Source organism: Onychomys torridus, chromosome 3 (assembly GCF_903995425.1).
Source record: "Onychomys torridus chromosome 3, mOncTor1.1, whole genome shotgun sequence".
In the NCBI taxonomy this organism is placed as follows: domain Eukaryota; kingdom Metazoa; phylum Chordata; class Mammalia; order Rodentia; family Cricetidae; genus Onychomys; species Onychomys torridus.
This window is the reverse complement of record NC_050445.1, coordinates 31,750,780-31,763,867: the sequence shown is the minus strand read 5'-3', so window position 1 is coordinate 31,763,867 and position 13,088 is coordinate 31,750,780. Positions and strand designations below refer to the sequence as shown.

Here is a 13,088-nt window from a genome sequence, read left to right as displayed (position 1 = left end):
GCAATTAAAGATGAATAAAAGGAGATTCCCCAGCAGATATTGCACTACTACAAGGAATGCCTCCTTACTGTAGAAGGGATACAATGGGTTTCTAATACCAGTCTCTTTCCTTAGGGAACCTCTTACTGGGAGGGCAGAATGTGGATCACATCTGGAAAGAAAGGCAAGGCAGACCCAAGTGTTCCTTGTCCTTGGGAAGAAGAAGAAAATACCCGCAAGGGTTAGCATAAGTGAGGACAGTTGTTTGGTCTTTGAACATTGCCTGAGTTTCAAGGGTTCACTCTAATCTAGGACACGAACCTAGAACAAGTGTGACGTGTAAGATGATCAGAGGCTGACTGATCCGGAGTAGTAAATGCGAGTGAGAGAAAGTGGAAAGCCAAGTTGGATGAGTAACAGGCTCAGGGCTGGGGTATCATGGCCACTGCTTAAAGTAAATCTAAGCTCAGATGGAGTTGTTTTCCAGCAACCACACAACATAATGAGATCTGACTGTGTGCTTCCAAGCCAGACCCTGGGTGCACTAAGCAAACTGTAGCTTTTCTTTCTGCTTTGTCTCCTCCCCCCACCCCCCAGAGCTGAGGACCGAACCCAGGGCCTTGCGCTTGCTAAGCAAGTGCTCTGCCACTGAGCTAAATCCCCAACCCCTCCTCCTCTTCGCGAGAGAAGCTCTCATTACAAAGCCCTGGCTGGCCTGGAACTCTGTATAGACCAGGCCAGACTGGAACTCACAGAGATCCATCTGTCTTTGCCTCTCCACTGCTGAGATTAAAGGCAAACTGTCACCACACTCAGCCAAGCGTGCTTTTTGAGGTCATGTGTGGAATTTTACACTCATGGCAGCAGCAGCAGCAGCACTCAAAACTTTCAGGTCTTAGGCATGTTCAACCTGTAGTAACCCCAGCCTTTTCTAACTTTTCTGTGTACCACGTGCCCACTGACGGAATACTGCCCATGGTGCTGTGGTTTTTACGGCCGGCCGTCTTAAAGCCTGCAGTGTCAAACCGCAGAGGAGCATGGGACCACACCACCCAGGAGTCCTTTAGTTAAAGGGGTGCATTTGCTCACTAGGGTTCTGGGAGCAAAAGACAAATTTGGGGGAGGCTAAGGAGTGACAGGGTAAGAGGAAATTAGCAGTCAGCCACGGCTTTTGAAGTTTAGCATTGAAAGGAAAAAAAAATAGGGCATTCTGCAGCAGGAACAAAGGAACCAAGCAGAGATTTTACTGGAGAACAAAAACCCTGTGTGCTTCCAGTTGAGAAGTGGGGCTGCTCCTCTGGGGAGACTGAAGATACAGTGATGAATGGAGAAACAGAGGCAGATGGAGTTAGAACTCAGAGGATCAAGGAAGCAGATGATGTCCCTTGTTAAAGGAACCAGGAGAAACTTCCGAAAGTGAATATTCTGAGGGAGAAATGATGTAGTTCATGCCCGATGACCTCAGTTTCAGTGTGTTTGTGGAGTTTACTGTGTTCTGAACACTGCTAGGCTCTGGGAGTTCGATATTGGGAACAAATTGTTTTTCAATTTGTATTACATTTCTGTGTGTATGTGTGCATGTGTGGACTTGTGGTGGCCAGAGGACAATTGCTGGAATTAAGAACGTGGGTCCTGGAGATTGAATTCAAGTTGTCCGTCTTGGCGGCAAGGGCCTTTACCTGCTGAGCCATCTCACTGGCCCTGTTTTTGGTTTTTTTAAACTTTGTAACACTTATCATCTGACAACATACTTGTTTGCTTATCTTTCAAAATGTTAATCACATTTCTTAACTGATTTATTGTGTATGCATGTATGCACATGCAAGCATGTGGCAGGCGTGTGCACCGTGGCAGGCGTGTGGTAGTCAGAGGGTAACTTGTGGGAGTTAGTTCTCTCCTGTCACCGCCCCTGGGTGTGTGATAGAAGCATTCCCAGTGGTGAGCACATGCACCCGTGGTGCCGCAGTAACATCCTCTCTGTGCAGGTTGTTTTCCGAGGAGGCGAGGGGGCTTTGCAGGTGTTACCTCCTCTGGTTGACGTCATCCCTGAAGCGAGGCTAAACCTGGTGATTTACTATCTTCGCCAAGGTAAGAAAGACTGGTCATGTTCTGAAGAAAATACTTTAGAATATTTAATCTGATTGAATTTGTTGTATGCATTTTAAATGTACAGCACTTCCAAATATATACTTGCAACAAGGTCATGAGACAAAACAAAGTTAACGGCACTCACCAGTTGTCCTTTTCTCTTCTCTTTCTTCTCCTGGCCCTACACACCTCTTCCTCACCCCATTCTTTTGACTGCTCTGTCCTTCTCCATCAATGTCCTTTGGGGTCTTCAGTTCTTTCTTCTCCTTAGTTTCTTTTTCTGTTTGTGTTTCAGGAAATCGTACATCACGTACGATTGTGGTTGGCTGGTTTGTTTGTTTTAAAACTATCAGCTTTTGTATTTGCTCAAAGTATCCACATCTCTTGCTCAGGAACACAGGTATCTAGGAGAAATGCTCTGATTGAAAGAGAATGTGGTATCTGAAGCTCTCATTGTTGGAAACCTTCCTGGGGCAGCTCTTCCCAGAACTTACCAGAGTAGGATACTAGGCCTCGGACCTGAAACTAGCAGTGTGGCCTTTTCAGGTGCCTGATGGAGGCCAACCAGGCAACTTATGCCTTACTGAGAAAAATGTGTATTTTGAGAGAGCATGTCTTGCAAACAGTCCCCTTCTATATGATAGATAAGCAAAAAGAAATTTGTTTTTAGATATGAATTAATGGAAAAGTGAATATACTTTACAAACTATTTTATGAAAAATTTCTAGCATAAACAAAAGAAATCATAGAACCTCTAAAGACTCCAGATTAAATCATTTTTAGCCTGGAGATGGTGGCATATGACTTTAATCCCTACACTCGGGAGTCAGAGGCAGGTGGATCTTTGTGAATTCAAGACCAGCCCCGGCTACATAGTGAGTTCCAGGACAACCATTGTTATTTCACTGTTACGTATGTAATATGTATTTCTTTTGGGGAAAAATACTTTTTTTGATTGTTTGTTTTTGGTTTTGTTTTTCAAGACCGAGTTTTTTTTGTGTGTGTGTGTAACAGCTCTGGCTGTCTGGAACTCACTTTGTAGATCAGGCCTGCCTCTGTCTCCTGGATGCTGGGATTAAAGGCGTGTGCCAGTTTTCTTATTTTTTAAAAGGATTTATTTATTATGTATACAGTGTTCTGCCTGCATGTGTACCTGCATGACAAAAGAGGGCATCAGATCTCATTACAGATGGTTGTCAGCCACCATGTGGGTGCTGGGAATTGAACTCAGATCCTCTGGAAGAACAGCTAGTGCTCTTAACCTCTGAGCCATCTCTCCAGCCCTAGTTTTCTTATTTAAATACAAACCTATTGACATAACACCCAGCCTACCTTTTATTTTATTTTATTTTATTTATTTTTAGATAGGGTCTCTCTACAATAGCCCTGACTATCACAGAACTCACTTTGTAGACCAGGCTGGCCTTGAACTCAGAGAGATCCACCTGCCTCTGCCTCCTGAGTGCTGGAATTAAGTGTGTGCCACCATGCCTGGCCCAGCCTATATTCTTAACTTGAGCATCTTTTAGGTGTTTTTTGGCTCAGTATCAGTTTTCTGAAGAGAATTGTTTTCATGGGCCAGGGTAGGACTCAGTCCAGAAAGTGCTTACCTCGAAAGCCAGGGGGACCTGAGTTCCAGCTCCAGAAGTCAAGTGAAAATGCCAGGTGTAGTGTCACGTGTTTGTAAACTCAGCACTGGGAGGTGGAGACAGCAGAGCCCTTGTTCTCTGGCTAGCCAGTCCCGTCTCAAAGTGGGCGGACTGTGTCCCGAGGATGACGCCTGTGTTGTCCTCTACCCTTCACACATGCACATACATACTTGCAGTTTTTGAAAAGGAAAATACTTGTTATCTTTAGGATAACCCCACAACCTTCAACTGGATAGAGAATTAATGGTCAGATGAAACATATTTTCTGTGTGTATGTGTGTGTGTGTGTGTGTGTGTGTGTGTGTGTGTGTGTGTTTGTGTGTGTGTATGTGTATATGCACACACACGTGTGGCCCTTCACCTGCTGTAAAAGCACTCTATTACTAAGCTGCACCCTATTTTGTATGAGTATTTGAATACTGCAGACTCAGTTTGCTAGGGACTGCTTTAGAGAGCTTTGTTGAAACACAAGCTTGTGTAACAACTGACTTCTTACCTTGCAGATGATGTACAGGAAGCTTATAATTTAATCAAGGACCTGGAACCTACTACACCCCAGGTAATTGGAGGTGCTGTACATTTCTGTGAGGCAAGTGCTGTGGGGAGCAGCGCTGCAGGCACACAGCTGTGGGGTAGCCCAGAAGACTATCTGTATGAGAATGAATGTTCTGGGCTTTTATTATTATTATTATTAATGTGGCTCAGGTCCCTTAATATCGATTCATTCCTAAAAAGCCTAAAGCTTGGAAATATTAAAATCTGTTTAAAAAATCCAAATCTAGAAATGAAATGAACAACCACTAATAGACCTTTGTCACTAATGTAAGTGTGTGTAGCTTGTCTCTTCCCTCAGTAGGCTGCTCACTCCCTGCAGTCAGGGACCGTGTCTCTATTGTATCTCCAACACTGTGTGTGCTAAGGACAGAGTAAGCATCCCTTCATTGAGACTGGAGGAGGCCGGCAAGGTGGCTTAGTGGGTAAAAGCTCCCGCCATCAAGCCTGACGACCTGTGTTCAGTCCCTGGAATCCATATGGTAGAAGAAGAGAGACAAATCCTGCGATTGTACTCTGAGCGCCACATGCATGCTATGGCGTGTGTATACACACCCATGAGCACACACACACACACACACACACACACACACACACACACGTTGAGAAAGAAAGAAAGAAAGAGAGAGAGAGAGAGAGAGAGAGAAGAAAGAAGGAAAGAAAGAGAAAGAAAGAAAGAGAAAGAAAGAGAAAGAAAGAAAGAAAGAGAAAGAAAGAAAGAAAGAAAGAAAGAAAGAAAGAAAGAAAGAAAGAGAAAGCAATCTGAATGAAAAACACTTCCTGCCCGGTTGCAGCCCACCTAACAAGTCTTTTTCTCAAGGGAACGAAAGGCTCCAGTATCTTTTTGCTACCTAGAAGGAGCCCTCTTAATAAAAGCTAATGATACTTCTAAGGAAAGTATCATTAAATTTTGGAGCCAAGATTTGAAAAAATAGGCTATAGATGAGGCTACAAGACTCCAGTAGAGAAAGTATCTTGTAAGTGGGTATCAGATGTTGTCTTTGTCCTGTAGGAAAAGGACCACAGCGTAGTTCTTGTGACATTGGAGAGGGGGTATGACACAGATGGAGTCCTTTCCCAAAGCAGTGCCTCCCCTGTTCCTTGAGACAGGGGCTCTCACTGGCCTGGGCTCACTGGTTAGGTTAGGCTGGCTTGCCTGTCAAGTCCCAGGAGTGTGTTTTCACCTCTCCAGCACTGGGATCACAATGGTTTTCTCCCATGGGTCCTGGGGATTGAACTAGTGTCCTCATGCTACATGGCAAGTCCTTTTCTGACTGAGCTGTCTCCCGAGCCTCCCACCAAGTCATCTCTGCTTAAGACTGAGCTTGCACAATGGTAAACTCTGCTATCTGGGCTCTTGCCTGCTGAAATCAAACTGGACTCCACATCCTCCCATAAGCCAAGGGTACAGCAGAGAAAGACAGCTCAGCATGTGACGTAGAGTTGGTGCAAGGGGCCAACAGGAAAGCCCACTGATTGATGGTGTGATTGTGTTTTCCCAGGAGTATATTCTCAAAGGAGTTGTTAATGCAGCCCTTGGCCAGGAAATGGGTTCGGTGAGTATGACACCATCAGTAACCCCTACTTTGCAAAGTTCTAGAAAACCCGGGATGAATGATGATGAGCAGCCAGTAACAAGCTTATGATCACTGGGTTCTTCCGTAGGTCCTTGTACTTTATTGTTGGGGTGGGGTGTGAGGGAGCAAACCCTTGTGCTTGGTAGATACTTGCATTGAGCCATATCCTTGGTCCTTCAGTTCCTTTAATTCTTTAAATACTCTAGTCCAGGATCCCTGCAAAAACAAGCCTGTTATGTAGAGATTTTTTTTTTTAAAGCTGTAGTAATAAAACTTGCTGTTTCTTTAAAAGAGCCCCACTGTAATACGGTTGTCTCTTTACTGACAGACACAGAAAATGGATTTGGTACCTAGAAAATGGGAAAAATTCTTTCTCTAGAAAAGCTTTTAAGGCACTGGGGATACACCCCCATCTCTTCTAGGAAAGCTTTTTTGTTTTTCATTTTTGGTTTCTTGAGACGGGGTCTCATATAATATACCCCCAAGATGGCCCTGAGCTCCTACCAATCTTCAGTCTTCCTGGAACTCACTCTGTAGACCAGGCTGGCCTCAGTCTTAGAGATCTGCCTGCCTCTGGAGTACTGGGATTAATGTTGTGTGCCACCACTGCCTGGCTAAAGAGCTTCTTAGAACTACGAGAACAGTCTAAAGTTAGGCTGCTCTAGGGCATGGCGGCACACACCTATAGCTGCAGGCCAAGGCAAGGGGACCTCAAGTTCAAAGACAGCCTGGGTTAGATGACGCAGCCCTTTCTCACCAGACAGACAGATAAACTAAGGTTTTTGTCCATGTTAATGTAGCATATTGAGTTCTTGGTGAAGCAAAGAGTGCAATAAATAAGCTTTGCATCTCTGGGTCTCTTCATGTAGGCAGCAAATCCTCAGTGCACAAATAAAGGAGTCTAATAATCCTTGTTATGTCCGTGGCTTCTGTACAAGTTCAGACACAGTCAGAGAGTGTGTTACATAGTTGTTGAATGAGTAAATTAATTTATTTATTACATGGATTCTAGGGTGGAATTTGGAGGTTAGATTCTTCTCTAATCGACTCTACTTAAGTTTTCACGTAATTTCAGGTCGTATTTTTCTTGGTGCTTATAATAATAAGCTAATAAGAACTTGATTATGATTTAAAACAAGGGTATTTGTTAAATGACATAAAGGAAAATGCATTGTAATCATAAGTACAATATAAATAAAATACTGTGCGTGCTTCCTCTCTCTCACTTCTGTTCTGTTTTTCAGAGGGATCATATGAAAATTGCCCAGCAGTTTTTCCAGTTGGTAGGAGGATCGGCTAGTGAGTGTGGTATGTCTATGGTCTGTCCTTTGAACCCAGTTCATACTGGAGTTGGGCGATATTGATTAGTGGAGTCTAACCACCAAGGGATTCTTGTCATGCTTTTCCTTATGAAGCAAGGAGTTAGAAACTGGAGTGAAGCGCTGAGGATGTAGCTCATGTAGTAGCATGCTCACATAGTGCTCACAAGGTCTTGGGTTTGATCTCTAGCACCACATTAAGCTAACATGATAGCTGGTACCTATAATTCTAGCCCTCGAAACAGAAACAGGCTGATCAGAAGTTCAAGGAATCCTTGGCTCCATGGGGAAGGCCAGCCAGGGATATAGGAAGCTGTTGTAATAATGACACACCCACAAATAAACACAACAATAAGAAAATATCAGAATTAGCCCCTTGGAACATGTTGGTAAAGAGGGATAAGAAAGGGCTGGAGAGATGCTCGGTGGTTAAGAACACTTGCTGCTCTTACAGAGGACTCAAGTTCAATTCCCAGCATCCACATCAGGTGGTTTACAACTGCCTGTATCTCCAGCTCCAGGGAATCCAGAATTCCTTTCTGGACTTCATAGGCATCTGCACTCACATGTGTACATGCCCTCACACGTACACACATGCACATAATTAACAATAAAATAGGTTTAGAGAAAAAAAAAAAAAAGACTGGGAGCCAGGCAGTGGTGGCGCACGCCTTAATCCCAGCACTCAGAAGACAGAGCCAGGTGGATCTCTGTGAGTTCCAGGCTATCATGTTAGCCTGGGTTACAGAGTGAGTTCCAGGACAGCCAAGCCTACATAGAGAAACCCTGTCTTGAAAAACCAAAAGAAAAAGAAAAGGAAAAAAAAAAAAAAAAAAGACTGGGTAGTAGTGGTACACACCTTTAATCCCAGCATTCAGGAGATCTCTGTGAGTTTGAGGCCAGTCTGGTCTACAGAGTGAGTTCCAGGACAGCCAAGCCTACATAGGAAGACCCTGTCTCGAAAAAGGAAAAAAAAAAAAAAAAAAAGGATATGAAGCTAAAGAAATGGCTCATCAGTTAAGAGCACTGTCTGTTCTTACAGAGGACCTGAATTCAATTCTCATTACCCACATAAAAACTCACAACTGTTTCTAATTCCAGTCCCAGGGAAACTGATGTCCTTTTCTGTCCTCTATGTGTTCCAGGTACACATGAGATCCACAGACATAAGTTAGGCAAAACCTCATACACATAAAAAATAAGTATAATTTTTAAAAGTGTGATATGAGAATAAATAAATAGGAATAAATTTGCTCCTTAGTTCCTGAGAATTTTAAATCTAAATTAGTTTTTATTCCTTCTTTTTTTGTTTTTCGAGACAGGGTGTCTCTGTGTAACCCTGGCTATCCTGAAACTCACTCTGTAGACCAGGCTGGCCTTGAACTCCAAGATCCACCAGCTTCAGCCTTCCAAGTGCTGGGATTGAAGGCATGCACCACCACTGCCCAGCGCTAAATTAGTTTTAATATGAAATGTTCTGACTGAATTTTTAACAACTCCTTATATATTAACCTTCTGGCATGTTGCAGATTCACCTCCCGCCCCACATGGGTCATCTGCTTTAAATTTCACTTTGTTGTTGTGGTTGTTGTTGTTGTTTTGAGACAGGGTCTCATTATGTAGTCTTGGCTGGCCTGGAACTCACTATGTAGACCAGGTTGGCTTTAAATTTATGCTCATCCTGCTTCTGCCTCCCAAGTGCTGAGATTACAACATGCACCACCACATCCAGCAAAGCCTAACTTCAGAGCATATGTTATTGCTTATAAAAATAACCCAGACTAAGCAGAGGGCTCCATGGTAAAGCACTTGTAATACAAGCATGAGGACCTGAGTTTGGAGTCCTGGCACCCAGGCGAATCAGTTCAGAGTGATGGACATCTGTAATCCCAGTGCTCCTGCTGGGAGCTGGGAGGTGGAGACTAGAGGATCCCTGGAAGCTTGCTGGGCAGCTAGCCTGGCATATGCAGCCAAGCTGCAAGAGAGCCTGACTCAAACAAGCTAGAAGGCAAGGAACAACATGTGAGGTTGTCCTCGGATCCCCTCGTGAATGCCGTGGTATATACACAGACAAACATGCATACGCATCATACATGTACACACATTTGTCACACACATAAAAGGGAAAGATTAAAACTAAAAGCCAGTGAGCTGAGTCAATGGCTTAAGACATTTGCTGCCAAACCTGATGACCTGAGTTTGTCAAAAACCACATGGAAGAAGGAGAGAACCAACTTCTACAACTTGTCCTTTGACCTCCACATGTACACCATAGCAGATTCATGACCACACTCCTATACACACAATTCAACATGTGTGAAGAAATGTGATAAAACATACTTTAAATGCTAAAAATAATAAGAGGTCATTAAAAAAGGAAGAGAGATGGCTCAGTGGTTAAGAGCATGTATTACTCTTGCAGAGGACTGGAGTTTGGTTCCCAGCACTCATGTTGGGCTGCTCAGAACTATCTGTAACTCTAGCTCCAGGGAATTTGATGCCTTTCTCTGGCTTCTGTGGGCATGTGGAATACTCACACACATACATAAATAAACAGTCTTTAAAAAGAGAGAAAGAGGGGCTGGAGAAATGGCTCAGAGGTGAAGAGCACTGGCTGCTCTTCCAGAGGTCCTGAGTTCAATTCCCAGCAATTGCATGATGGCTCAAAACCATCTGTAATGAGATCTGGTGCCCTCTTCTAGTGTACAGGCATACATGCATATGTAATAAATCAGCCAGAGAGAGGATAGATAGATACATAGATAGATACATAGATATAGATAGGTGATTTTTAAGTCTTGGTATTACAGATATATGTCATTACACTGAGTTTCTCCCTCCCTACCCCCTTCCTGTTCAAAAATTTAAATCTGCTGGGAATAATGTCTTTAGTCCCAGCACTCTGGAGGCAGAGGTAGATGGATCTCTGAGTTTCAGGCCAGCCTGGTCTACAGAGCAAAAAATTATGTTTGCTGAACCAAATGTTAACTTTTTTTTTAATGCTCCTGAATATTTACAAATGTTTCTCCAACACTATTTATTGAACAGTATTTCTTTTCCTTATTTAATTTTTTTATTTGTACAACAAAACTTACTAAAGCATTGGAGATATAGCAGCACATAAAACAAGAATCCCTGCCCCGTGGGGCTTACAGTCTAGTGGGACAGACAGGCCTTGTACATGAGACAGAAATAGATTATGGAACATAGCAGACTATAACAAACCTTAAACAGCATAGTCTTTGGAATGCCATGGAGTGGATAAGGATCTCATATTAGCATCTGCTATTTTAAATAGAAGTATAAGACCAGAATCAGGTAGCTCCATGGCACATTATTTCCCTGCTTGAGTCTGGAGGTGCTATGTTGTGTTGGACAGGTAAATGTGGAGACGTGACCATATTGATTGAGTTGAGGTCCATACCAGTTGCATAAACCAAAGCTCCATAAAAGCAGTCTAGGGAATACCAAAACCAGTATACTTGCAGGGGATGTGTTTCTTGTGGACTCGGGGAATTGACCTTCAAGCCTGGGGCCAGCAGATTCCACAATTTCAAAATCAGGACTTAGAAAGGGGTCCTGGGATTCATTATTTGATTTTAGATGGAGTTTCACTATGTATCCCTGGCTGTCTTGGAACTCTCTATGTAGACCAGGCTGGCCTTGAACTCACAGAAATCCACCTGCCTCTGCCTCCTGGTGCTGGGTTTAGAGGTGTGCACCACATTCTGCTGCATTCCTACAATGATGACATCTTTAACTTTAATTATGCCCAAGCCAAAGCTGCAACTGGTAACACCAGTGAGGGCGAAGAGGTGAGTACCTGCTTTTTTTCTCTCTTTAACATGGTCAGCGTGGCACACACCTTTAATCATGGCACTCAGGAGGCAGAGGCAAGTGGAGTTTTGCATTCCTATTTCTAAATTCTACAGTAATTCAAATTTTAGCTGAAGACAACTTCTGGTTTCATGAATTTCTATGGTTTCTTTTCCCTTTCCTTAACCCCATTTTAGATACAATACCAGGGAGGCAGTGCATGGCTTCGTGTTTCTTCCTGCTTAAGCAATTTGATGATGTCTTGATTTACCTCAACTCTTTTAAGGTCAGTATGGATTATTTATGTGACACTATGTATGAAACACTTTACATGCTGTGTTAGATGGGAATGATGGCTGAGGCAGGAAAATTAAGAGTTCAAGGCCAAATTGGGCATGGTGGTACATGACTTTAATCCCAGAACTCAGGAGGCCAAGGTAGGCTGATCTCTGTGAGTTAGAGGCCAGCCTGGGCTACAGAGCAAGTTCAAGGACAGCCAAGGCTACATAGTGAGACCCTGTCTCAAAACAACAACAAAAAAGGAAGTCAAGGAGAATCAGGTCCCCAAAGTTATACATTTGTAGCTAGCCCCTTATCTCTGCTGGTGTTGGTAGCATCAAGGAATTAATCTAAATCCTTTTTCTGTTTGTTTGTTTGTTTGTTTGTTTGGGTTTTTTTGGTTTTTTGAGACAGTTTCTCTGTGTAGTCCTGGCTGTCCTGGAACTCACTCTGTAGATCAGGCTTGTTGTGGAATATATTTTAAGGTGTGTTACTTTTTTTTAATTTATGTTGCATTTGTTTACCTCTGTGAAGGTGTGTTAGTGTCCCTGTCTAAAACACCTGATGGTCTAATAAAGGGCTGAATGGCCAATAGTGAGACAGGAGAAAGGATGGGCTGGGCTGGCAGGCAGAAAGATATAAGAGGAGAAATCTGGGAAAGAGGTCAAGGAGTAGCTAGAGAAAGAGGAGAACATCAGGGGCCAACCACCCAGCCACACAGCCAGCTGTGGAGTAAGAGTGAAAGTAAGATTACAGAAGTAAGAGAAAGGTAAAGTCCCAGAGGCAAAAGGTAGATGGGATAATTTTAGTTAAGGAAAGCTGGCTAGAAATAAGCCAAGCTAAGGCCAGGCATTTATAAGTAAGAGTAAGACTCCATGTCATTTATTTGGGAGCTGGGTGGCAGGCCCCCCAAAAGAGCAAAAGAGCAAAAACAACCAACAACACAGGCTGGCCTCGAACTCAGAGATCCCCCTGCTTTTGCCACCCAAGTTCGAGGATAGGAGGTGTATGCCACCATACCTGGCTTAATTCCTTAAGATTACTCCTGTGGGGGCAGCAAATTGCTTCAAAAGCAAAAGATTTTTTTTTAGCTAATGTAGCTGATGATTCTTCATTATTACTCATTATTTTACCAGTCAGTATAGCTGATGATTTTATATTTTACATATTAATATTCAGTGTGTCATGTTCTTGGCACATTTTTCAGAGTTACTTCTACAATGATGACATCTTTAACTTTAATTATGCCCAAGCCAAAGCTGCAACTGGTAACACCAGTGAGGGTGAAGAGGTGAGTACCTGCTTTTTTTCTCTCTTTAACATGGTCAGCGTGGCACACACCTTTAATCATGGCACTCAGGAGGCAGAGGCAAGTGGAGTTTTGTAAGTTCAAGGCCAGCCTGGTCTACAGAGTGAGTTCCAGGACAGCAGGGCTACACAGAGAAACCCTGTCCTGAAAAACAAAAAACAAAAACAAAAAAATTATGATACTTCTTAGGGTGCCTGCTTTTAAAGGCATTTGAATTATCATATCTAGAAGCATTCTTCGCTTTTTCTCACTAAAATAAAATAGCCAAGAGTAAAGGACTATTATAGGTTGATCAGTCCTATAAACCCTGAACCAATAGCAAGACCATGCCTCAAAAAGCCAAAACAGTCCAGAGAGATGGCACAGTGGGTTAAGGAACTAGCTGTAACCCAAGTCACCCCTAGAGCCCACATAAAAAAGCTGGCTGGGGTGTTATCTTGTAGAGGGGAGGCAGAGCAGGAGAACTACCCGGAGCCTGCAGGCCAGCTAGCCTGGAGTATGCAGCACTTGTGGCAGCAAA

At 43.3% G+C, this 13,088-nt stretch overlaps 1 protein-coding gene across 1 annotated transcript in view; it reads left to right on the top strand.

Moving 5' to 3' along the window:
• Window positions 1–13,088, top strand: part of Ttc26 (tetratricopeptide repeat domain 26) — a 48,940-nt gene that overhangs the window by 22,123 nt on the left and 13,729 nt on the right. Inside the window, exons 9-14 of the mRNA XM_036180283.1 lie at window positions 1,965–2,067; window positions 4,220–4,275; window positions 5,771–5,824; window positions 7,090–7,153; window positions 11,178–11,266; window positions 12,467–12,550. Of these exons, the coding sequence (XP_036036176.1) occupies window positions 1,965–2,067; window positions 4,220–4,275; window positions 5,771–5,824; window positions 7,090–7,153; window positions 11,178–11,266; window positions 12,467–12,550 (450 nt within the window). The remainder of the gene's footprint in view (window positions 1–1,964; window positions 2,068–4,219; window positions 4,276–5,770; window positions 5,825–7,089; window positions 7,154–11,177; window positions 11,267–12,466; window positions 12,551–13,088) is intronic.